This window comes from Platichthys flesus, chromosome 3, assembly GCF_949316205.1.
Source record: "Platichthys flesus chromosome 3, fPlaFle2.1, whole genome shotgun sequence".
NCBI lineage: Eukaryota > Metazoa > Chordata > Actinopteri > Pleuronectiformes > Pleuronectidae > Platichthys > Platichthys flesus.
This window is the reverse complement of record NC_084947.1, coordinates 20,443,727-20,469,592: the sequence shown is the minus strand read 5'-3', so window position 1 is coordinate 20,469,592 and position 25,866 is coordinate 20,443,727. Positions and strand designations below refer to the sequence as shown.

The 25,866-nt window shown below is 42.2% G+C and overlaps 1 protein-coding gene across 3 annotated transcripts; it reads left to right on the top strand.

Moving 5' to 3' along the window:
• Window positions 1-222: 222 nt before the first annotated feature.
• Window positions 223-24,012, top strand: LOC133950088 (RNA-binding protein Musashi homolog 1). 3 transcript variants are annotated; one of them, XM_062384283.1, is made up of 16 exons: window positions 223-319; window positions 5,107-5,500; window positions 5,773-5,813; window positions 6,322-6,403; window positions 6,578-6,662; window positions 13,003-13,044; window positions 15,177-15,269; window positions 18,272-18,320; window positions 18,804-18,886; window positions 18,976-19,093; window positions 20,179-20,259; window positions 20,805-20,861; window positions 21,005-21,067; window positions 21,782-21,915; window positions 22,128-22,177; window positions 22,287-24,012. In XM_062384283.1, exons 1-15 carry the CDS (start codon window positions 223-225, stop codon window positions 22,167-22,169), a joined length of 1,461 nt encoding a protein of 486 aa, XP_062240267.1. In that variant the 3' UTR covers window positions 22,170-22,177; window positions 22,287-24,012. The 3 variants fall into 3 exon arrangements, with proteins under 3 accessions (XP_062240267.1, XP_062240259.1, XP_062240273.1); XM_062384275.1 differs by having other exon boundaries at window positions 21,761-21,915; XM_062384289.1 differs by lacking the exons at window positions 223-319; window positions 5,107-5,500; window positions 5,773-5,813; window positions 6,322-6,403; window positions 6,578-6,662 and adding an exon at window positions 12,282-12,905 and having other exon boundaries at window positions 21,761-21,915.
• Window positions 24,013-25,866: the final 1,854 nt, after the last annotated feature.

Sequence of the window (25,866 nt, the reverse complement as noted above, 5' to 3'; positions counted from 1 at the left end):
GTAGAATTTCCTCCCGACGTGTCCTGAGCTGCTTGGTTTTAGCTCTCCACCTGCTGTTTTGCTTTCAAAGGTCAATTTTATTTTTTTCTTTTCTTTTTTTTAACCTTCCTCCTCTTCACCCCCTCCTCCTTACATGCGCCCTGTGAACTTTGTCCCCACTCTTGTCAGTCCCCAACAGTGACCAAAGTACAGTTTAAAAAAACAATAAATAAAAGTGAGGAGATGTTAATGCTGCAAACAGAGCTGCTGAGGAAACCAGATCACCTCTCAAGGCAGCCACAAAGGACAAGTTATGAAAACCTGACAGAGAAGTTGAGAGGTACATTTATTTGTGCAGATATTCTGTTTTCACACAGGAGCTGACTTTTAGTAAATGCTGAACAAATCTTTTTAGTCTCAAATTTGAATAAAGGATTTTCCACATTTTAATTTTGAAACAGGAAAAAAAAATGTGTAAAGGCCAAAGTTTCACATAATAAATTGAAAAGGCTTATCCTAAATTAAACAGAACACAAACATAGCAGGACCTGTTGTGCAGTATGAGCCACTTGAGAGTGCTGTTGTGCCATCGACACATGAGAGCAGCCCACCGGGGGACCAGAGTGACTTCAGGTTGTGGCCTGCACACACTGTGAAGAGAGAAGAAGAGAGAGATAGATATGACAACTTTTCAAGTCCTCTCTTGAATTTGTTTTTATTTGTTAAGCATGAAGAGTTAATTTAACTTTAATATTTAGAGTCACCAATCAACATAAGGATTGCCTTATTGATTGTGACAAATCTTTGTATATATTTTATTGTGCATTTAAAGAAGAACTTACAGGTACATTTTCTTATGAAATTAGCCAGTGCAAAAAGACTCAAAGGTCCTAAAAATGTAGGAAAGTATTCTTCTCCACCATGAAAGGCGTAGTAGTATTGAATCTCAGCGATTGGTCTTAGCAAAGTTGACGTTTATTCTGAACTTTAACATCTGTTTTTCACCATTTGGGGTAACTATTGCAGATTGCACCTAGTCCAGCCTATTTTTGTGTCTGCAGTTTACATGACAGAAAATTAGATTTTGTGAGTTTTAGCTCTTTGGTTAAAATTAAACCATGTGAAATAAAAAAATGAAATAGTTTACAGGGGAAATGTCTCTTTAGTGAAACTGCAAAGGGCAGCAGAAATGTTACATAGGACCCAAACCAGACACTGGTGAACTATAATATTATAAGGATAAAGGAGTAAATGGCTGAGAACTAGTGGTTTCACATTAACAATGAATGTATTAGATAAGTGTTAAGTCTTAATCTTTACTATATCTGTCAAATAATTGTGGCGAAAAAAGTGCATACTTTACCAATTGTGGAGTAGAAGTATCACATATCGTTCAGTTCCTGTTTCTGCATAATAGTTGAGTAAAAGTTACCAAGTAAATTTCCACCACTAGTAACTTGTTTGTATGACTTGACCTTCATTTTGACTGTTTACTATTTATTCTCATTTTGTGTTGGAATATGAAATTGTATGCGTATCGTTATCATTTATTTCCATTGTAAAGCATCTTAACTAAACCACTGACCCCCACATATAAAGGTTTTTGTTTTTAAATGTTTTATTTCTGAATATGTACCTGTATGAAATTCAGGACCAAGATAGTTACTTATCAATAAAATTATAGTGAAAATAAATGCCGGGGACTCCCTGGATTCCCTCTGGGGCCTTCAGGGGCTCCTGGACCCCTCTTTGAGAACCCTCATCTAACCTGTGGTTATGTCTATTACCTTATTATTTTACACTCCATTGGCTCACTTTTGGTATTTTAACTGTTTATCTCACTTTGTTATCTTTGCTGCCACTCATCTCCATTAAAACATCTGTCCTTCTCCGATACAAAGTTAGGGATCAGGCCAAAATATTGTTCATGGTGCGAAATTGATGTGAGTGACTTTTATAATATAAGCAGACTGCTGGCATGTTTAAACTCAGCATTTTCCTACTTTCCAAATTCAAGATTTGTTCTTTTTTTTGTCAGAGAAAGTTAGCAGGAATGAAGAGTTGGAAGTGGACTGGGAAGAAAAGAGGGCAAACTGAAAGGGGAGAAAAACCTTTGAGAGTTAATGTAGTTCTTTATCTTCACTCTCTGAAAACGCTCGCTTTCTCTGCCTGGATCACCTTATCCCGTTCTCAGGTTCAGCCTACCCGCACCTTTTTGTGTGGAGCTGGTGTTACCCCACCCCACCCTTGGGAAGATGGCATTATACTGTATTTGGAAGGGTAACAGAGCTCCCTCTATCTTCCTGAGACATGCCACTGACCTGTAATTAAGTCCCATTGTACTATTCAGAGGACACTCCTCAGCAAACAGACAGAGGGCAGTGTGTGTGGATTTCCAGCGGCTCAGATACGGCTGTGACTAATGCTCCGCCACACAAGCAGGGTTTATCAAAAAGGACCACATGCAGCACACATTAGAGCCTCCATTTTCCCTCTACAGAGAACTCAAGCTATGTTGATTGGTAATGACACACAATCCACACTGTCCATCTCTCATTAGTGAGCCATTGCTGGCCGCCTCTGTGCGTATAGTCTCACCGCCAGCACCCTCTCTCTCTGTGTCTCTGCCTCAGCCGTGTGTTCCCCACACCACCACCCTTCCCGTTCCCAACGCCGCCATTCAACCCCATTGATCATGCATGCAGAAATTTAACACACCCCTTAATTCCTGTCCAAATAGCCCCTGTCCTACTTCCAGAGCTTCATCTGCTCATCTGCAGAGGATAGCGGACAGGCCTGTGTGCAGGCAGGACACTGGCTTCAGCACCCAGTGAGGATGAACTGTGATAGAGAGGACAATCACAAATCTAAACCGGTGTATGTGCATCCCTTGTTAGTTTGTCAAGTTGCCCTTAAATATAGATGCCCTGTGGGGACATAACAAGCACTATTCTTTGCCTAATGTTATATATTTTAGTGTAAGCACGCACAAAACTCCTTCAAAACTTAGGCTTTTAACCTCTAAACTTTGCAACAAACTCCTGGGTTTGACAGAATGTGTTTTATGTCTGTAAGTCAAAGCCGTCATTGTCTTTGTTTGAGTCGCTGAGGCTATTGATTGGCCTTAACATTGGCTACCAGGTCACATGTTGAGTCAGTGTTGAGAAGATTAGCCAGAGCTGGCTTTGGTACTAATTAAATACTTAAACCCCAGCAATGAATGAGAACACAGCACCCAAACCTCCTGCTACACCACGTTGCACAAGCCCGTTTGCATTATGGAAGATGTACAATGACACACATATGCATTGTGGTATCTACGGTGATATCTACAGCTGCAAACAAGAGGACTCGTACAAATCAATCAGTGGATAGGTAGTTTTAGTAGAATAGGGAATATGACTGACGTCTTGAAATGTAACTCACCATTTTGTATTTGTAAATTCAAGTAACGTACATTATTACGGTATAAATGAGTTGTATGACTTTAAAGGAGAAACACTATATCCATGTCTAACTATTTAAACAGGCTGGAGGTGATGATTGATAACTTATTTCCCAACTCTGACTGTTGGCCTGTAGTTGTGAAACTGATTCACTTTGTGACTTGACCATTGCACCATGACGTCGACACATTTATACAACAGCAAGTGGTTTGAATGCAGTCTTCGCTGCTATCAAGACATTATCTTTGAAATATTTATAATATATCATATTATTATTAATAACATTATTTCTTCATTATTTCCACTTGATTAGATATATATTTCTACTGCTGAATAAATAATTGAATGAATCAATCAGTCAATTCACTGTGTTTTTACATGTGGTTCGTCAAACTTTCATGATTAGATTTTCAGTTTTTTAAACTTTTGAATACGTCACTTAACCAGTGAAGACATGATGACAGATGAGTTATTGTAACTGTAAATTGTGCCTGTTAAGAATATATTTGAACTATGATAGAAAATGTGTAAAGTTAATCAAAGTTATCCAGCGTATGAAAGGAAGTACTGAGATTTTTACCTACATAATAAAAGCCCAGTGCCTGTCAGAAAAAGACATGTAGTTAAAAACTTCAAGCTTAAGATTTAACAAATGACTTCTCAAACGAATATTTATAAATGCTATAATGTAGATCTCAGTAGATATAAGTATCAATATCAACGTTTTAGTCCATAACTAAGTCCTCATGTGACCACCTGTTATTGGAGGATGATGTATAACTGTACCACTAATGGAACAAAGCAAAACCCAGTAGTTATAATCTATAAATTGTTTTTTATAGGAGTAGTTATAATGTCTGACAAATACTGTAAATTAATTTACAACCAAAATGTTGGTCTGTTGGCTTACAGCTACATTATAACGTATTTTTTTAAATATATATTTTCATTTCTATTTGTACATATATTGGGCACTGGTTATGCATTTACTTGGTGTAAACTTATATTTTCCTTTTCACTTACAATACACTTTTAAGTTTGTATTTGATATTTTTTAGACTTAATCCTCTATTGTTTTATCCTCTGTACGCTCTTGTACATTGATATCGTATGATTGTAATTATGGAGCAAGCTGGCACAATAATGTGCTTTGGGATTAATAAAATCTGTGTAATCTTATCTAATCATATTTTATGTGTTGTCAAAACATGAACATGTTAAAACCTTGTTGTTTTTAAATTTGATCTATAAACAAGTTGAGTTTACTTTACTTGCATGTCAATGGGGCAGAGTTTATGTAAAAAAATGTTGTTTTCATGTTTCGTTTAATTTAATTAGTTTAGTTTTGACGTTTTTAAAAAAATTGAATACATTTGTCCGGGGAAAAAAAATCACAAAATAGAAAGCGGCAATATGATTAGTAATAAGAAAACATGGTATTTACTGTTGTATATTAAACGTTTTCTGTCTTTTAAACGTGATTTATAAATAGTTAATTTGACTTGATTTTCATAATTAATTTTCAAACTGTACATGTTTAGATTAGTTTATACCAAACGTGTTTAAAACATAAAATAACATACATTTGTTAATCACACAAAATAAACAATCAGCAACGTAAGCACTCGACAAAAGCAAGATGAGCCTTTATCAGTGACGGATTTTGTTTTTATTTTGAAAGGAAGCAGGGGAACCTGTGTGTCTGAAGGCAGAAGATTGATGGCGGAGCGGTGGGATGATAGAGAGAGGAGGAGGTGGGGGAGGAAGAGGAGGAGGAGCAGGAGCAGGAGTAGCGGTGCTCCTCTACGGCGGGATGCGAAGGAGGAGGAGGAGGAGGAGGAGGAGTCTGTCCCAGCCTCCTGCTGCATCAAGCCCGCTCCCCTCTCTGTCACCCCGGGCCAAACCCGCCCAGCTCCTCTCTCCGCCTGTTTTCCCGCACTGCTCGCCCCGGACACACACTGCACTCTCTCACTCTCTCTCACACACACATACACACACACGGAGCGAGGAGACGACATGGAGACGGAAGGGAGCCAGAGCAGCCTGTCCACCACGGACTCCCCTCACGACCCCTGGTAACGAAAAAACTTTTTATTTTCTAAAATTCTCTCTGTGCAGCTCAGCAGGGACAAACGTGGTTATTCTGCTGAGGACACACACACACACACACACACACACACACACACACACACACACACACACGCACCTCCACACCGAGAGCCTTCATCACACACTCTCACACTTTCAAAACCTCATTGAAAACTTTATCTCTCCTATGTAACCATACAAATATTAAACTCCCGGAATGCTCCTTTAATATGTAAATATGGACCTTCTCTCTCCACAGTAAAATGTTCATAGGGGGACTGAGCTGGCAAACAACACAAGGTAAATCTGTTTTTCCCTACCACTTGCTCTCATAGAATACCACTATGTCTTTCCTTTTTTTTTTTAAACTGGCATGGAAGTGATGGAACCAAAAGAAATTCTTCATATTTCTTTTTGCTTCCGCGGAATCTGTTTATTTGTTTTTCTGAGTTTTCTGTATGAAACCTGCTGCAGGATGAATGCCCCCATTCAGACCTGCCATAGACTAAATGAGTGATTCTGTAAATCTCATTAGAAAAAGGTTGGATTTAAATTATTAAGGCTGCAATAAGTTGAGATCTATTTTCCTTTTAATTGGAACTTGGAATTGGACGTTTTTTTTTAAATTTTTTAGTCCTGATGATTTTTGTGTCGTTACTTTATAAATCTCGGCAAAAGTTTGTCCCTGGAGCCAAACTTATTTTAACTTGAAAGGTGTCCTCTGTTTCCCACCTCTTCATTCATCAATTATCGTGTCGTCTTTCCACCGTCTTTTGTGCCTACTTATTTGTTTGTGTTTCTTTCCCAGAGGGTCTGAAGGAGTACTTCTGCAAGTACGGCGAGGTGAAGGAGTGTATGGTGATGCGAGATCCGGTTACCAAGCGCTCGAGGTGAGGGAGCTGCGCGGCTGGCTGAAAGTTTATCTGACCTCCGTGATTCCTCTCTGCACATAACGTATGATTACATGTCAACATCAGTTTCTGTGTCATTAATACCCCCCCCCCTACTCCTCTTCCTCCCCCCTTTTCTCCCTCCCTCTCCCGTCCTCCCCCTGATGTCTGCAGAGGGTTCGGATTCGTCACCTTTGTTGATCAGGCCGGCGTGGATAAAGTTTTGGCCCAGACCAGGCACGAGTTGGACTCCAAAACAGTGAGTTCTCTGTATTTACTTCCCCACCACCGGCTAATCCCATTGCTCAGTGTTTGATTAGTGGATTTTCCAATAATCCGCTGGAGAGGTGTAGATTGCTACATTTTACCAGAGCTTCCAACAGTGGCTGGCGCTTTCCTCTCAAACACCACGTCCGTGTGCGACCGCCACCGCATCTCAGACGTGAGCATATTGCACGATATAGCGGAGACACATGGGAGCCTGAGTTCTCTCTCTCTCTCCCTCTCTCTCTCACTCCCTTCTCGTTTTGCTCCCCAGCCAAACAGGCAAGAAAATGTCACCCAGTGTCGATTTCCATAGAAACAAGGGCGAACCGGACTGGGCTGCATTCACTGCCAATCTTAGATTTGCTCTGCAGAAAGAGTGAACCAAAACTTCCATTCTGCTTTCTTTGCTTCTCTGTGCCCAAGGGGTGGAATTGACCTCTTAAAGTTTGTCAGTGGAGCGAGCAAATGCTACCTGAAACCATGAAGGTGTGAAAGCAGCTCCTCATCGCTTCCTGTTGATCCCGGGAAGAACAAAACCGAGAACTTAACGATGAGAAGAGTCAGTGTGTCACACTTCGAGGCCCTTTCACCTGTGTGAAGAACTGTAACTTCAAATGTATAAACTGTGTGTGTGTGTGTGTGTGTGTGTGTGTGTGTGTGTGTGTGTGTGTGTGTGTCTTTTTGTCAGTAATGAATGTGGGCCGGTCTGGGAACAATGTGGCCCGTTGGTCGCCATAGGGACCACTGCCCCCGCCTCTCTCCTCAGTGGGAGTGGTGGTGGCTGTGGGTTTGTCACTGTATTGAAATGAGGGGATGCTATTTCTTCTTTTTTCCCCTTTGTGCTCTTAGCGTTGCACCGTCTTCAGCTTTTGTAAGACTGAAATACAGAAAGAAAAGAAAAAGAAAGAATGGAAAAAAAAGTAACAGGGTTATGGGCTGTAGAAAGTTGTGCGGGAATTAGCAAATTTGAATTGATTAAAATTACCGTGACGGAAGTTGTTTGAGGGAGAAGTCAAATTGATTTCAGTTTTTTTTCTTTTGATTTCCCCAGTGCTTCACTGCTATAGTGTCACTTGCATGCACGACAGCTATGACAAGTTGCGCTATCATGGTTGGACGCTACTAACTTGCCATGGGGTTTGTTTCCATAGTGACTCACCCCCCGCTCCACCACCCTCCAAAGTTGAAGAATGGATCTGTCACAAAAGAAAAAAAGAGGGAGATAACAATGCACATCATTTACAATCATTTCTTGGATACTAGAAATAGAGACAGCATAAACAGACGCAGGCACGGAGTGTGTGTGTGTATGTGTGTGTGTGTGTGTGTGATTGCGTGCTGACAGCTAATCCTCCCATCAACCTCCTCTGATATGCAATTTATTGAGTTTTATACGTGGCAGACTCCACAGATGATGATGACGGCCTCCTTTTAATTTGAGTTTGTCCCGCTCCACTTGTGCCTGCGTTTGCTCTGCGTGGCATCGTGGCAGTCGGTGTGTGTCGCTTGGCGGCCTTGGAGAGTGTGCGTCTGGCATGGAGAGGGCTCAGCGATCATCCACAGGGGTCGGATGGTGAGTAGAGTGGGCCTTTTTAGGCCGCTCACCCTGCCCCCCTCTCCCTCTCTCCCTCACACAGACAGGTTATCCTGTTAGAGAGAGGAGAGAAAAGTTCTCCAGTGGCAACAGAAAGAATGTGCCATGCTGTGACCGACTGAACCGCTCCGGCACTGGAATTAAAAGAGCTTTGCGCAGCCGAGAGGCTAAAGAGCAAATACAGTGCTGCGGAGGAATTTATTGGTACTTATTGTGTTTAAGGACAGATGCAGCCTGGTTCTGACCAGTGTAGTGAGGCAGGTTTTTACTGTGATTTATGTGACAGCCGCTGTGTTGGTCGCCCCTCTTGGGTGCCCTCCCGGGTTTCCTGCTATCTGTAAAGTTAGTGATGCCTGATGCAAACTGCACCTTTGAGGGACAAAGTTTCCATTCAACTGCGGCTCCAAGGTGCACAGCAGAGAGTTTTTCATCAAAATCACCATGCTCCTTGCCGGGTTGCAATCAGGCATATATGTGTGGGCCCTCGTTAACCATTTCCTCGCTGACCCGGTGGAAAGACGTGAGGGGAGGGGGGAGGATAACCCCATCTGTGATTAGTATGGCTCCCCTGACTAATAGGATTGGAGTCAACAAGCTTGAGTTGTTCCTCGGATGGTGAGTGTGGCCCAATGGGCAGGCTGCGGTTAAGTGTGCTCCCAGCTCAGGCTGTGACAGGCGGCGCGCTCAGCCAACTGTTGCATGGCGGGGATGTAGTTTGGTCAAAGTGGATTGCCCTGATTTCGTAAACCTCCCTTGGAATTACGTTCAGCTTCTTCCCTGTTACCTTGCTCTGAGTGCAGAGAGGGCAGGGCTCTCTTTTAAACAGCAGCACCTTCAAGTGACTTTATACACGATTAAGTGTTGCTTTAAGTCACAGGTCCCCGCTCCACCACAGTTTATGGCACATGAAAATACTCTGGAATGATGACTTGTGTCGTATGTGTTTTTTATTTCAGCAAAACCTTCACTAAGAATTCTCAAAATGTGCTTTAACGTGCGACAGATGCACAAATGAAAAAAAAACAAATATCTCCCAGTGACAAAGCCACGACACACACGCAGAAGACACAGTATAAGATGTTGAGAGAGTTTGTGGTGATAAGAGCTGCGCCGGTGTCTGTGTGTTGTAAAGAAAATCAGGTGATCTCAAGACCGGAGTTAATACGTCGCTTCCTGTCTCTGTCTGCCACACCCAGCTGCTCCACCTCACGCATGAATAATACAGAGGATTTGTTGCTGTGTTGTGCCTGTGTAAAAAGGCAAACTCTGGTTAAACTCCGTAGCTGATTCTCCTGATTTGACCCACAGGCCATGTCTGAAAACGTCTTTCCTGACAGACCGATACACCGTCCATCATCATTTCATTTGGTTAATAACAGTCCTGCTAGGGTCACAGACACCGCCATTTTCCTTTTTTTTTCACAAATTTTTGATGGCTATCGGGACGTTAATAGGATTTCAACAATTAAGATAAAACATATTTCAGAATCAAATTTCCAATCCTACCTTTAAATTCAGACAAGCTGCACCAATTTTCACCCATTAATAGATATCAGCCCTGTAGATGTGTCTGATGGTTCCTGGGATAGGTTCAACTGGCAAGGATCCACCCCGTTGGAGCCTTTGTTTCTTGGGGATGGAAGGACACATGTTGGTCGAACGTTTTTGGAGGAGCTTTCGAAATGAGACAACGTAGTCACTCCACTGTAAAAAAAGTGAAAACGTTCACAGATCCGCTAGCATCTTGGCACATGGTTCATCCTTCCACCTTTTTTGTAGTCCTGAGGACAAACAAACCTAAAAATAAAAATCAAATAAACAAACTAGGTGCTTAGTCAGGGTTGAAAATCTTCCTTACAGAGGTAATAACGGCTAGAAACAAAATGTCTCCTTCACTGTTTCAAAATAAAAGCACATTCCCACTGTATGCGTAGGATATAGTGTAAGTTGGATATTGGACCGCTGCTGGCTGACAAACAAGTTGTGATGTCACAAATCCAGCCTGTACAATCATCTTACCCTGAGATTGTAGGTAAACACCATAATCCAAGTCGAATGACCATGAGGGCTTTAAGGGGTTGGGGGTCACTTTAAATACAACACTGCATTGATCAACCTTTTTTGAAACAAAGCGATTTTCCTTCCTACAGCAAATGTACCTGTTTAACGTCCACGTTTCCTCCCCCCCAACGAATGTGCTGTGTGCTGCCATGTGTTTGATTTTGTTTGTTTGTGTGTGTGTGTGTCTTGTTTGTTTTTGAATGTGCACAGGAGTGTTGGACATCAGGAGGGTTGGTGACCGGAGGTGACTATCAGAGTAGTCTAGCCACTATAGAAACTAAACAGTAGACTCTGCATCTGATCCTCCAGTGTTAGCCTATAGTCTTCTCACTCTGCTCTCTAGAAAAAATAAAAGAAGAAAAAAACGTTGAGGGGATGTCGCCTCTTGTTAGAAACCACACTGTTACCCTTTACTCTGGTGAACGCATGTGGTTTACCATAGAGGCTCTAGCTCTCTACTGTAGTTTAACTCTACCGTCTCATGGTTGCGGACTAATCTTAGCGCTGTACTGTCTCACCATCTGTTAGTGTAACAGCAGTACAGTGTGGAGTAGTCTAGTTGTTCTCTAGCTCTATTAGATCAGTATAGACTAATATAGAGGTCTCAAATTCCAGTTTTACAGTTTGTCTTTGATTGCATTCTCATGGCATGATGTGGTTCTCTCTCCAACCTTGGTGACGTTCAGTGGGCCCTGCCACTTGTGTGTCGATTCTATTTGTTTTTTGGTAGCTGTAGTGATAAGAGTGATATCAAAAGATTTTTCCTGCAAAAGAAAAAGTCAAGTTGTGTCCTTTTCTAAGTCTGTCCTGGATGTAAATGTGAGGACCTGCAGGGCAGGGGACGACCCAGGTTGCCTGAGGAAATGCACGGGAAGATGAGTGGTCCCCGTTGTTCTCATCACTTCCGTCCGAAAGCTGAGCGAGGCAAAAACAAACAAACACAAACAAACAAAATGAGGTGGATCGGCCGTCAGTGTGGGTGTGATTGACAGCTCCCTCTCCTCCCCCCGTCCTGCTCCGCCCCCCCTCACACTCTACCTCCTCGTCCCTCTCTCACTCTCTGTCTGACACGCTCGTCCTCGCTCTCGGTCTCTCCGCGCCGAGATGAGGTGTGTTTGTGATTGTAGTGCCTGTGTGAGATTCCAGGAGATCACATGTCACATGGTAGTGACGAGAGAGGCAGGGGTTCACTGGACATTCCCAGGCATTCCACCTGCACACACACACACACACACACACACACAAAAACACGTTCACACGCACACACACACACACACACACACACACATACAGACTTACGTGTTTAAGTAGTGAACCTCAGACATGTGTCTTACACACTGAATATTAATCCCATGCGAGCAGGCTGCATACAAAGAAAGTGGAGTAATAACACAAACACACATTCACATAGATCATAGATGCTCAAACGCACACACTGACGAGTAGCTGACTCAAGAATGTAGAGCTGGGACTCACCACAACACACACACACTCACCATTTTAGAAATAAGGTCTTCCTTTTTTTATTATAATTACTGCTGAAATTACTATTAGGCAAATTAAATCAAAAGAAACTGGATAATGGATTGAATAATCAGTCAACACTGAGAAACATTCACAGGTTTCAGTTTCTCAAATATGTGAGTCTGTCATCATTATATACTGAGTACCTTTGAATTTTTCTCTGTTGATTGAATAAAGGAAGCATTTAACAGTTTGTGCTTCTTTTATCATACCAAATAGAGCACTTTTATAGCCTCACGATAGATGAGTCAACTGAGGGAATAATTAGAAAAACTAAGATGAAGCGATGAGATGCGTTCTGCACACCACATTTAAATTCACTAGATCCACTGGATCTGCACACGCTCCTAAATATCACTCTCCCAAATATGCCTGATTTTTTTATTATTATATTATTTTCTTAAAAATCAGGAAATATATTACAAAACGTTCTTTCTTGCAATGTAAAGAAAAGTGAAAAACATATCTGCTCCTCCTGATCTTTATCTGCACTACAATTAACTGAGTTCTTCCCTGACTAATACAGCATCTTCCCATCAGGTCTCATGTTAATCCTTCCAGTAGTTTTTGTTTAATCTTGTTTACAAACCAACAAACAAAAGCTCAGGGGTGAAAACCTCCTTGGTGCTTTGATAAGCAGCCTTAATGACATCATCTACTGCTACATCACTGTTGGCAAATGTTCACACACACACACTGGTATTACTGTCACACACACACATTCATTCAGCAGTCATGTGTTCAGACCAGGATGCAGGTGTTTGATCAGATGTCTGAAGCAGGTGATAATGAGAAAACCTCACCATCTTTCCACCTCAAAATGGATGATTTATTTGAGAACACACTCGCTACCTTTGACGTCAACTTCATCTCGATTTTTTTCTGTCCCAACTATAAGCTGTGTCTGTTTCTGTTAATCAGCACAAGGAAGTGTGAGTATGATGCCTTAAAAAACGTGTCTTTGACATTGTTGCTCTGTTAATGTTGCACTAGGCCAACAGGAGGATGACATGGATATATTACACCCTCATTGATGAGTCATCATGAGAGATGAAGGTGTGATGTCAGAGTACACAGAGGAAAGGTTGCTGATGCGTCTGCATCATGACACAACACTAACCAGTCGTCTCCTTCTCTGTATCCTCTCCTGCAGATCGATCCCAAGGTTGCGTTCCCTCGCAGAGCCCAGCCCAAGGTGAGTTGATCTGTCTCCTCAGGTTAAGTTGTGTGCGCCTTGTTTTGCAGCGGGTTAGCCTAATGCCTGGTAATCTGACGAACATGAGCGGCTCTGACATCACCGGGTTGTTGTGTGTTTGTGTGCGAACAAAAACGTTCACAAATTTGGAAACACAGAAGGATTGTTAAACCCACCTGAACATCTGGATTGTGTTTCAAGTACGCTCTGTCCTGATCTGTGGCAGCTCAGTCTTCTCTGCTCACAACGGCAGGCTGGGAAACCAGGCTGTGTGAGGCCAGCAGCACAAATAAACACTGGTACGAGGAGAAAAGAACATATAACAACATTTTCTCTGGTACGACAGATCTGCTGAAATGGCTGTGTCATAGGTTGTTGCATTGGTTTTCCATTAAGCTTCTAAGCTGCAGAAGAATGCAGCATGTGAGCGTGTGTTAAAACACAAACATATATCCCTGAATATGCTTGATTTGTGACTTTGACACGTCATGGACACCATTGCCCCATAATGAAACGCACAGTGTAGGCTTTTGGAACCCACTTTATTAAAGAGCGACACCTAACAAAATCTTAAAAGGTTGTAGGGACAGATTTAGCAGCAAAAAACATAAAAATAAATAAATTAAGCTGCTTTCAGACATGCACTGAACTGATAATCTCCTAAGGGGCTGTATGTGAGAACGCAAATGTCCAAGTGAAAGGCTCCGGACTTCACCACGAGCTAGTGGCCGTGTCGATGACGTTTCTTTAATGCCATAGACACAAAAAAAAAAACACACAAAAAACTAGAAGAATACAAATATCTCCGGATGAAAAGGCTGGGCCTTACTAGAAGAAGACACCGGTGAATATATCAGGAGAGCTATTGGTGATGAGAGCCGACGGTGGTGTCTATGCCCTGTAAACAAAAACACGTAATTTCCACAGCTGAAGTAATATGCAATGTACTACCTGCTGCACCCCCCTTCACCTGAAAGCTGCACAGATTTCTGTGCCGTTGTGAATGCATCTGACCTTAGAATCTCCTGCTGCATTGTTCATGTTTGAAAGGCGAACTCCAGAGAAAGTCCCAACCCAATTCTGTGGACATTCATGACTGAAAACGTTAGTTAATTCAAAGCATCTACTATAACATATTAGTAACATTAGTAAATAATTTGTTACAAAGTGTTAATGTATTATGATGTACCTTTGACACACCTTACAGTTACAGGTTTAAATCCACCTGTTTCTGTCCACATTGCTACATCACAGTGTTCTCGGCTGACAGACTTACAGCAGCACGGACTAAACACTGTTCTGTTAAATGCTGCTCGTCTCCCACTTTATGTGACGGAGCAAACTTGTTTTTCTTCTCCATCTCGCCACAAAAAACGTATAATAATTCCAGGTGTCCCGCTGGAGCCAATGTTGGGCTCAGTTTTTTTCTTTAAATACTTTTGTGCTCTTGTTCAGCAAACTGTAGAGAAAAAACAGATACACGGAGGCAAATGTTAAGAAGAAACCAGTTGAAGCGCTGCCAGTCTTCTGTGGGGCTTCATGGGCTGGAATCAAAATGTGTTTTATTTATGGTCCCTGTGAAACCCTATTATATATAAATCATATAAAACATAATTTTGCGTATAACATAATTAAATGTCATGTTTGCTCAAAGGCACAGTGATAGGTATTCTTGAAACAGTGACAGCTCAATGAATGGAAAAAATTATTGGTAAATAATGCATTTAATTGAAAATCTGTTACGAAATTTATCATCCAATGTAAATTACCTTTTTAACCACCATTATTCTTGGACAGTGTGAAAAGTTGTTTTGTACTTTGAACCTGCATCTCAATTTCAAATTTTTTTTTAAGTGTAGTAACAGCTGAGGCAGCAGTAAAGTAACATTAAATAAAAATACATTTGAGACAAATAATTCAACTGTTTTGATTCGAAGTACTGAGGTAATACAGAGTTGCACAAGTGCTTGTAATTATTGTAACATTTAAACAAACTTTCTGGACAAATATACACATTTTGAGTCACGACCATAAACTGATTCCTAACTGGATTTATTATAAAATGAACAGTGTGCCTGAAGATACCAGAGGGAAGAGTTATTTGCTCATCTGTGCTGTTCCCCATCTTACAGCTGGTGACTCGAACCAAGAAGATCTTTGTGGGAGGCCTGTCTGTGAACACGACTATCGAGGACGTCAAGCAGTACTTCGACCAGTTCGGGAAGGTGAGTGTTGTCTGAGGGACCTTTGGTGTCAGATTTTGGCCGAACCGAACAGCAATGGAGGTCGAAGCCGAAAAAGTGGGACTATTCCGCTTGAACAGATTCACATACATTTCGGTTGCGTCGGCGCGGAAACGATTCAGCAGCTCTGAGCAGCATCAGCACTGCCGAGGCTGATTCACCGCAAGTTCTCTGTGAAAAACTTCACTTGGGAGTCGAGCTGCTGCTTGGAAGTGAAGGAGTTACTGCTGCGGGGAGGAGGAGGAGGAGGAGGGCGAGAAAGGATGGAGAGAAAAAGGCTTGAAGAGGGTAGGAAAGGAAAGAAATAACGAGGCTGAGAGACTCTGAGAGCAGCAGGCGAAGTTAGGGGGACTGGGAGAGGGAGCAGGGGGAGGAGGGCGAGAGAGGGAGGGGGGAGAAAAGTTTTGTACTGAGTGTGTGGTGATGGCGAGGAAGGAGGAGGGATTATCAGAATCTGAATTAATCTGATGTAACAGCTGCTCCTACCCACAACCCCCTCCTGGCCCGTTACCGTGGTGACCCGACTTGCCCATTGTCCCCAAGTAATTCTGTGGGTAAGGGGGTTTTGTTCTGAAGGAGGAGGGATGAGGTGGTGTTCGGGGGTGTTAGCATGAGTGTGTGTGTGTTGTGTGGGGGTTAACTCTGTAGTTTAGTAAAAAAACATATAATTGGACTTACGCTCAAAAACCTCCTAATTTCCTCCTTTACTTTTATATAATTTCCTTAATATAGATGTGTTTGTTCAAAAACATTTTTTAACATAAAGTTTTATCCAAGTTTCTTAAATTCTGAGATGTGAAAGACGTGGGGCAGAGAATAGCTGACGGGCTGACAAAGGCACCGACAAGGGCGGGAGGGCCTGATTGAGAGTGGTTTGCAGAGGCTGAAGAGAGGGAACTGGGGCAATGATGGTGTGTGTGTGTGTGTGTTTGTGTGTGTGTGTGTGTGTGTGTAAGGGGGGGGGTTATGAGGGCCATTATACCTCTGCACAAAGCTAGACAAATATTTTGTTAGTTTGTTCAGAAGTTATCTGCATACTGGAAGTTTCTGCACCTTTCCCACTCCTCGAGGGGGAACAGAAAAGCTTTATGAGCCACGTCACTTTTAGTTCATCTTCTGCTGAATAAAATTGGACGGAACAAACCCCCCCCCCCCCCAAGAAAACTGTAACTTTTCAAAGTCAGTCACAGGAAAATACTCTGTTTTAAGCCGTTACGTCTGCAACCGCATGGCATTTTATTTTCAGAGCCAAAGGTTTGGCCTCGAGTTTCTCCATGCTCCCTCCTCAATCATAACGTCTAGATGAATTTTTGCCGAGAGAGATATCGAGGGATGGACGGTGAATTGTAGGCTCCAGCCATCCATGGAAGTTCCTGATTAGACTGCCTCACTGGACCTTTTGTGTCCCGTCCTGGTGAGGACAAAGGAAGCAGAGAGGGATGGGCAGGGGATAACAGGGAAGATGAGAGGTGGGGAAAAAAGGATAAGAGAGGAATATTGTCCGGCAGTGCGCCATTAAAAATGCCCAGTGTTTGAAATATTGAGCAATGATGTGCGATTAACTCCATTTGCAGCGTTTTATGTTTTGATGGCGTCCTCCAGGGTGAAAGAGCAGCCTCACTTCAAGTTGGAATTGGATGAGTTTTATGTATTTGCCTTGTTAAACCGGCGTGGTAAATGTGTTTGTCTGACCTCACCCTTAATTGCTTAAAGTTTTCTGTGGACTCGCTACGTGGCCAAAGTTTCCAGTTGAAAGGCTGATTTTGCAGAGACACTGAGTGTTGCAGGCGACAGGCAAATGTCAGGCAGCGGCTTGAGAGGCATCAGAGTAACAGGTCCTCTTTCACAGTGACACTCCTCACTCACCTTTGACCTTTCTGTAGGCAAACTGCCCTTAGGGGTCCACACGCACACACACTGACAATGTGACTATGACAAATTATTCAGTGGACCACATCCAGTAAACTTATTATAGACCAAGAGCACAGATTAATTTACCAAATGTTTATTTCGACCACTGTGCAGAGTATAAACATGTGAGCTTGTGGCGAGAGAGGGAGGTGGGGGAGAGAGGAGGTCAACTTTGACATAAGAAACTATCTCCCTCTGTGTGTGTGTGTGTGTGTGTGTAGAATAGACACCTGTGTCTTTGCTCTATAAAGGGAGGCCGGGCTGGAGGGAGAGGTCAAAGGGAGAGGAGGAGGAGGAATCATGGCCGACTGTGCCAACAAACAAAGCCTCCAGGCCTCTTTGTTCTCCCTCTTCCCTCTCCCTTTGTCTCTTCTTTCTCCTCCCTTTCCACTTTGACCCAATCTTCTTCTTTCTTTTTCTTTCCTCCTCACTCTTACAGTACTCTCTGTGCTCTATTTCACCATATCTCCACCTGTCGCTCTTCCTCTCGCTATCAGCTCTGCCCTCTCATCGAGTCCCCTCCTGCCCACAGGATTCACCTTTCTGCTTGTGACCGGCAAATATCTTTTTGTGTGTGTGTGTGTGTGTCTGTGTTTGTGGCCCTCTCTTTGTCTCACTGGCACTCTCCCACTATTCATAAAGCATATTTGATGTTGGCTAGAGCTCTTTTATAAGGGCTTTGTACAGTTGCCATGGGAATGTCAAACTTTGGAGGGGAGAAAAGGGGGCGGATTATGTGATCTCTGTGAGAAGGATTGTGACCAGGGCAGTTTAGCAGCAGACACAACTTCCAGCTTCCGTGCCACTCATTATGTCTGTTTGCCATGTACAGTGTTTCTCCATATTTCCCTCTCTTTGCTCTCTCGGCCTCCTCTTTGTAACCTGTCGCTTGTCCCCAGTACCCTCCCTCCCTCCCTCCCTTCCTCACTCCCTCTTCCCCCTCCTCTCTGTCCATCTGTTGCTGAGCCTCCCTGCAGAACTTGAGAAGGGCTGAGGTCAGGCAATATGCTGCGTGGCAGGAGAGAGAGAGAGAGCGCTGCGTTCATAAACGGTGTTGTTTGTCTCCCCCCCAGGTGGACGATGCTATGCTCATGTTCGACAAGACCACCAACAGACACAGAGGTGAGACGGACGAACTCTCACTCTGTCCATTAATGCACTACACCTCTACTTTTCCTCTCCTTGTCTTCCTCAGTTTACTACTCTTCCTCCAATTCTTCCTGGTTGTCTATTGATTCCCCCCAGGGCCTCCTCCTTCCTGTGGGCTGAGCAGGAGGAGACGAACGGGGCTAGTCTAATTAGCCAGTCCGTTAATCGGGATCAGGATAAAGCCTCCTTAAGCACCTCCTCCCCACCCTAGGACTGATCGATTATGACAGCCTACCAGCTTTGTCCAGGCCTTCTGGCCAGGAAGGGAGGGAAGAAAGGATGAGTGCAGAATAGCAACATTGAAAGAGGGGGGGCAAATGTGTTAAGCGGCTATTACAGTACTGATTACTGGAGACTATTAGCTGTGCTGCTGCTCAGCGAGGCCCGCTGTTGAAATCCATCAAACTGTGTGAAATGTATATGTTTCTACTCTCAAAATGTGCTCGTCCTCGCCAGGATTCGGCTTCGTGACGTTTGAGAACGAGGATGTGGTGGAGAAAGTCTGCGAGATCCACTTCCACGAGATCAACAACAAAATGGTAAGCGGCTCTGTGGGTGCGACAACGTTCTGACACCGTTGTTTCGTCACCGACCTTGCAGTACTGATTTGTTGTGTGTCTGAAAACAGGTGGAGTGTAAGAAAGCTCAGCCCAAGGAGGTGATGTCCCCCACGGGCTCGGCCAGGGGCCGCTCTAGGGTGATGCCCTATGGGATGGACGCCTTCATGCTGGGCATTGGTATGCTGGGTAAGTTAGTATTGATCGGGACAGGAAGGATGTGGTCTTACACCTGGGCCTTACAATAACTATCCCTGCATCAGGGCCCCCGTTGGCTTAAAGGTCACATGACGCCTCATGTGGAGCAAACTGACCAATGAGCTGGGTCGTGTCGGCTTGTAACTCTCCGACATGCAGCCTCGATTAACTACAGCTTAGAATTTAGATCTGACAGAAAAGGTGTAGTAATGAAGAAAAACATAGCAAATACTTCCACCAAGGTTTGAATCATAGATATTAGTCTATCATTAAAAAAAAATTTAGATGTAAAGATACAAATTAAATATTAAAATATGTGCTCTATATATGCTGCATCCTATATCTCCCATAATGCCACCACTCGAATTTCATACCCTCAGTTTGTAGTAAAGGGCTTTTTAGTTCCTTGATCTTGTGTAAAGGAGTTTTCTCCTCATGAAAAATAAAACAGGAATTTCCACTGTATTAGTTCCGCTCTTCTAATTTCGTTGAACATTATTACCACATCATCACTATAGTAGGTTAAGGTCCACACCATTCATTTAATTTGTATTCACACCAGTTCAGGACCTGTTTGCGGATCTGAATTTAACATCAATGCCACCACCTACTGTTCAGTCTGAGAACTACACCTTTTTCTCAAGCGTTTCATTTGAAAAGACATTGTAGCTTAAGATGGAATCGCCACCACATATTCAAAAGAAAATAAGTAAAATAACAATAATAGATAAGCATGTTGTATCCGTGTGAATGTTGTTCTGAAGTCATCTCTCCAGGTGGCAGGTTGTGAACAATGAAAATCTCAGTATACTGTGTACCGCTTAGAGTGAAACCAAAGACAAAGACACTAACCTGCTTAGTCATAGTGAAGAAATCCAGACCACAGGTGTAGAATATCATCCGCCTGCACGTCACAGAGCATACCAGGCCTCAAGCTTAGGGGGCAGCACAACCACAAACACGTGCACACAATACTGCAATGACCATTTTTTTTTATCTCAGACGCCACATAAACACATTGTATTTCCTATTTCTTCTGTTATCCATATGTTGATGGTGATTTTTCCCCCCCGCAGGTTATCCTGGCTTCCAGACGGCCACCTACACCAGCCGGAGCTACGCTGGCATCACTCCTGGATACACCTACCAGTTCCCTGGTAATCAAAGCACATTTTCTGCTCCTCATACACTCTGATGTTATTTTTTGTCACATTCACTGAGAGTTAAACAATTTACATTTAGTTTGCAAGTGTTGTAGATGCACATGCTGTGTGAGACATGAATGAGTTTGAAAAAAATATTAAAATCATCCTTGCTTCCCTTGACACACAGAGACATTATCTGCATTTAGTGATTGAACGGAATGAACAACCTGTCATCTAACGTCTTCAAGTTTTTTCTATTTTATATCGAAAAACATCATGTGAGCGAAGTGTGAGCAGCAGATAATTCTGTGGAATGGATGGATAATTAAGTGTAATCAATGTACTCTTCTGAATTGAAGTTATTTGTTTTATATGACACATGCTATTTCGATTTATATATGTTGTGCATAATTTATAATACCACTTTTGTTGCTTTTTAAAATATCCTTCCGTCATTTAATTCCTGTTTGCATTCCTCAAACCCTGTGTGTGTATGTGTTCTCCTCGCCGGCAGTGAAGGTGTTTGTCTCAACAGCACTCTGATGTTTCTGTTTTAGAGTTCCACTTAGAGAGGACTCCCCTTCTGACTTCACCTCATCCCCCTGAGCTCACAGGTCAGTCAGTCCCTCTTCTGAAATAAACAAGCAGCATGTTGTAAAGTCACTGGAGGGAGACGTGACATAATGTGTTCTTAGTTGGCTGTTATGTGCCTACACAAAAAAAGGTGTTAAACTTGGGTTTTACTTTTTTTTCCCAGCCATTCCTCTCACAGCATATGGACCAATGGCAGCAGCAGCGGCGGCAGCAGCAGTCGTCAGAGGTATGTAAATGAAGATAAGAAATGTCTTTTGATTTTTCTTATAATTTTACAGGATTATATTTTTATACATCTGAACATCTGCTGTAAATGTGACTAATCTCATATCAAAGAAAAAATTACCAAAACCAAATTCTTATTATTTTTCTTAACTACAAATATAGTTGCAGATTTTAAATATGAAGAAATTCTAATTTAGTCACCTACCATCTTCAATATGATGAACAGATGTTTTAAGAGTTGTACTGTTTACAATAAATAGAAAAATATCCCTGGAAACCTAAAGTAGAAACAACAATTTTATTAGAAAAGTCAAGTCTACAGTATGAATGTATATAAAGATTGACGACACGACAGCAATCCCAAAAGTAAAGCCAAAACATCTTGATTGCCCTCTTGTGGCTGGTTGCAGTATAGGTCATAAACCCTGCCACCTCTATAAAATCTTTCCAAATATGATTTCTGTCTTTTGGATAGTTCTTATACTAATGTATGTCAGGAAATAATTTCCTGGTAAGTTTTATTACTAATTTGATTTTACCAAAAATAGAAAAGCTAATTGGTCAAGCAGGATCGGTAGGATCTTGATACCACAGCTACATACCACAATCAATCCAATTAAATAATACAAATTTATTTAGGCTTTTAGCCTGTAAGTGTTTCAAACAGCAAGAATCTATCTGTTTTGACTTTTAGGCTCTAACCCGTCTCGCTCAGCTGGATTTTTAAGTACGAGCAGCCCTGGGCCGATGGCAGACCTGTATGGAACCGCCGGTCAGGAGTCGGCAGTGAGCAGTTACCTCAGCGCTGCCAGCCCCGCCCCGAGCACTGGATTCAGCCATAGTTTGGGGGTAAGACATTGTTGCTTATGATTCTGTACCGGAAGGTTTCTGTCCTGGTTCCTTAACAGTTTCTTAGCTGTGACTCAGGAACTGTGGTTTTCATTCAAACAAAACACTGATTAACAACTTCAGAATGTTACAAACAAAAAAAGATGTGCTCATTGTCTGAATTTTACTAACAAAGAAGTGACCCTTGAACTTTTCTATTCTTGCTCCCGCAGGGCCCTTTGATCGCCACAGCCTTCACTAACGGATATCACTGAGAGCCTAGGTCAGTCTTTGTCTTGTCTAGCATGTCTTTGTTTGAAGCATTTTGTTTAAGACACATTATTGCATCAACCGACCTGTGAGTAACCCACATGGCTTTCTTGTCACTGCAGAGCTGTAGACTGAGAGCTGAAAGGAGTTTAAGCTGTTTCGGAGCTGATTGGCCTGTCTCTGTCTGGTCCACCTCTTCGGCTGGGGCGGCTCGATTTTTGACAAACCACCCCCGAACCCTCCAGCCGACCCTACTGACGCTTCACTTAACTCCAACCCCAACGAAACAAAAAAAGAGAAGTTCATAAATGGAGCATTTATCACTATTTGTAATAGCGACACATGCAGATGCTGAATTTTTAGAGTTTTTTCTGTTGTTATGTTTTACCTTGTTGTTGTTGTTTTTTTTTTTTGATGGCTGTATTTCTTTATCTGTTTTGGCTGTATTTGATTGGGTTATTTGAACTTTGACCTCTGAGATAAGAGGAGTTCAAGCTCCGGGTGAAGCCCATTTTAAGGTCAAGAGCTGTAATTTGTACTGAGAAAAAAAAACTGTATATTTGTCTAGTTGTCTATACTAGTTCATACTGAATTTTGACTAAACATTTGTGATTAATACTATTTCTTGACAATGTGTCACAAAGTGTATATCTTGGTAGGTTTCTAACAAAGACTTGTTCTACTAATAATGGTCACACAAAGGTCATTAGTCCCAGTTGCATAATATGCCAACATGAGCTGTACAATTTTGTAAAATATTGTAAATATGACTGGTTTTCGGGGGGGCTCAGAGGGCGGAGGGTGGGGGTTCAGCTAATTGTGTGTGTGGGAGGCTTTGGAGAAATGTGTTGGAAAGCTTGACTGTTACGTATCATACTTTCACATGGGGGTCGGGAACATTTCAGTTTGCCTGTCACCAGAAGACCAGCCGTTCAGTGTGTCTCTCTCCATGCTTCTATGGAAGATGTTTCACAAGAGTGTGTTAGTGCTGCGTAAGAGTTCAAACCCTCTACGTGCAGCGGAAGAGAGACGCTGAGTCTGGTACAACAGTCCTCAATCAGGAGAGTTAACAAGAAAAAAAAACATGCTATTTTCTTACTTTGTCATGCTGTTGTTTTAACTGTGATTTTTCAATATACAATGTTTGCTTGTGAAGGAAAATGAAGGACGAGTGTGCGGGAGCAGTGGTACGCAGTTAGCATGTTTACGGCTGATTGATTGCGTGATCATGTCATGTGGTTTTGTACACATTGGGTTCCAATGTGCTATGTGCTGTTTTTCTTGGGGGGGAGGGTTGGTACCTCAGTTGCAAATGTGAAATTTTAATCAGACTTTTTTTTATTGTTGCATTAACATCTGTTTCAAAGTGTGGATGGTTAAACCGTTTAGAAAGGTGGCTTCTCTAACAGGAAAGGAGAGGAGGGTCATTTTAACTCTCACCTGTATCTTCACATGTCACCCACCACATCCTAACCATCACTGCATATCCACTGGAGGTCACAGACTGTAGCAATGTGACTACTATTTTTAGACCAAAACAATCATGTTCAGAGCTACTAGTATGTTGCACTGGCCGATCACAATAAATGTGTTTCTTTCTTTGAATAGTAGCTTAAGAACAAAGCACTCTTGAATGTGCAAGACACAGGTTTTACATTTCGATACGCTCACTCACACTGCTACAGGTCACCATGGTAGTTCATTCATTCTTTGATGCTGTTTTCACTGAAAAATAACAATCTTGTCAACACTGTAACTTTTTTCTGATTTTCTTTTTCCTGTCATGTTTATTCCTTTGGAAAAAAAAAACTTTTTAAAATTCCTAATAAATTATTTAAAAACATTCCACTTCTGTATCCTGTTGTTGTTTTTTTATTAGAGGAGCATTGTTAAGGAGAATCTTCATATATAAATGAATATGTGTCGGCAATAAAAAACATCCCTACAATATGCCCTGTCAGTGGTAAAGTACAACAAAGTACATATACTTTATTTTACTTGGATGTTTTTTTCATGGTGAGCTTTATTTCGGTTTATCCATTCATACTTTTACACCATTCAGAATTTACACACTACTGCGGACAGATAGTTTCACTTGACAGAAAACATATTTAAAAACTGCTGAGAGAGTGCTGTGATGGATTTTCTTGGTTCATTTAATGTAATGGTAGAGTCTCACAACCAATGTTAGGAGAACACCAGTGGTGTTCCTCACATTCTACAAATGTGATGAATGAAAAAGTTGAGTGCTATATTTTTTAGGAAAAATTAGAAATGACACTACATTTGTACTAAATGGCCACGATAACGGACTACAAATGTGCACACTAGACTTTCCATCAATTGCAACAATTATTCTATTACATTCTCAGAAAATAGCTATAAATTTTTCTTATTCTTGGCATTTCTACGGATTTGTGGTGAAAAATACATTTTAATAAAAAAAGAAACTCTGAAGGTCACAGGGCCAACATACAGAGACAAAGTAACAGTCCACATGACAACCCAATATAATGCTTATATCTAGAATAAAGTCAAATCTACAGACAATATCAGGTAGTAATAAAGTCTAATCAATTGGCATACATTTTTTACTAATGCCCATGAGAGTGTAATACTTACTATAACTGTATTAATTGACTATAAATATATCAAGGAATAAATATAAATAATATATATATAAATATATATTCCCTGTCTTTCCTACACTTCCTGATATTGTTGTAATGGCATCAGTCACTCTGTGTGGCTGCCGGCCTGAGTCTCCAGGCTGCTCTAGCTTGTCTCCCGGCTGCCTCTATGTTTCCCTCTTACATCTGTCTGTTGGTTGATCTCTCTCTTCCATCATCTCTGCTCTCCTGCCTGTCCCCCCCAGCCTCCACCTCCATGCTCCCACGGCTTCAGCGCTGTGGCGTTCGCCTCTCTGCTTTGACCGTCTCCAGGGGGAAGCCGCAGCCAGTCGTGAAAACCAAACCCTTGATGCAAGAAAGCTCTGACCTTGTGAAGAATAGGGAGGCTCAAGAGATCTCCCCTCTGAGGAGCGACCTTCTATATCACAATGTTTTGCCCTGCCTGGCCCATCAATACTGTGGTGCCGGGCCAGTGAGTTATCCAGTGCTGAAGGTTTGAGGTTGCAGCACGTTCCTGTTTATGACTGGTTTAAGGCAGGAAGCTCCTGTTACGGCAGGTTTAGTTTATCTGCTGGCAGCCCAGAGCAATCATAACGAGCCATGATAGTCTTTAAAGCTGGTTGGGAACACAAATTCATCTGGACTTTCTGGATATCTGCTCATATTTTGAGACTATCTAAAACTAAGTGTCTTTTTAATCAGCAAACATGTGACATACAGTAAATGTGAACCATGGACCTATGTTTCAAATGCAGAAATAGACCCTTCACGTCTCTGAACTGCTACATGACTAACATATGCCTCTGCTGATGTGGGAGGGGATAAAAAATATCCCTCCAGTTCACAGATAGATGTACTTAATCGATCTCTAACTGAAATTCCTGAAAGCTAAAGCAGAGGATACCTCCAGCCTATCGACATCTGGCCTATGGGTCCAACACACTCTGCCACTTTGCCATCCGACACCCCAGATGGGAATTGAACCGACAATGAGGGCAGGGCCTCATCCATTAGGACACTGGGGTACTTGCAGTGGACCCATCCCTATGCTCAACCACGCCCATAACTGCTG

Bases quoted from the DNA above. Each gene is read 5' to 3' on its own strand.
- LOC133950088 (XM_062384275.1), top strand. From the start codon at position 223: ATGTTAATGCTGCAAACAGAGCTGCTGAGGAAACCAGATCACCTCTCA. The intron at 18,321-18,803 runs GTGAGACGGACG...CGTCCTCGCCAG, and splicing joins GACCACCAACAGACACAGAG to GATTCGGCTTCGTGACGTTT. The intron at 20,862-21,004 runs GTCAGTCAGTCC...TTTTTTTCCCAG, and splicing joins TCATCCCCCTGAGCTCACAG to CCATTCCTCTCACAGCATAT.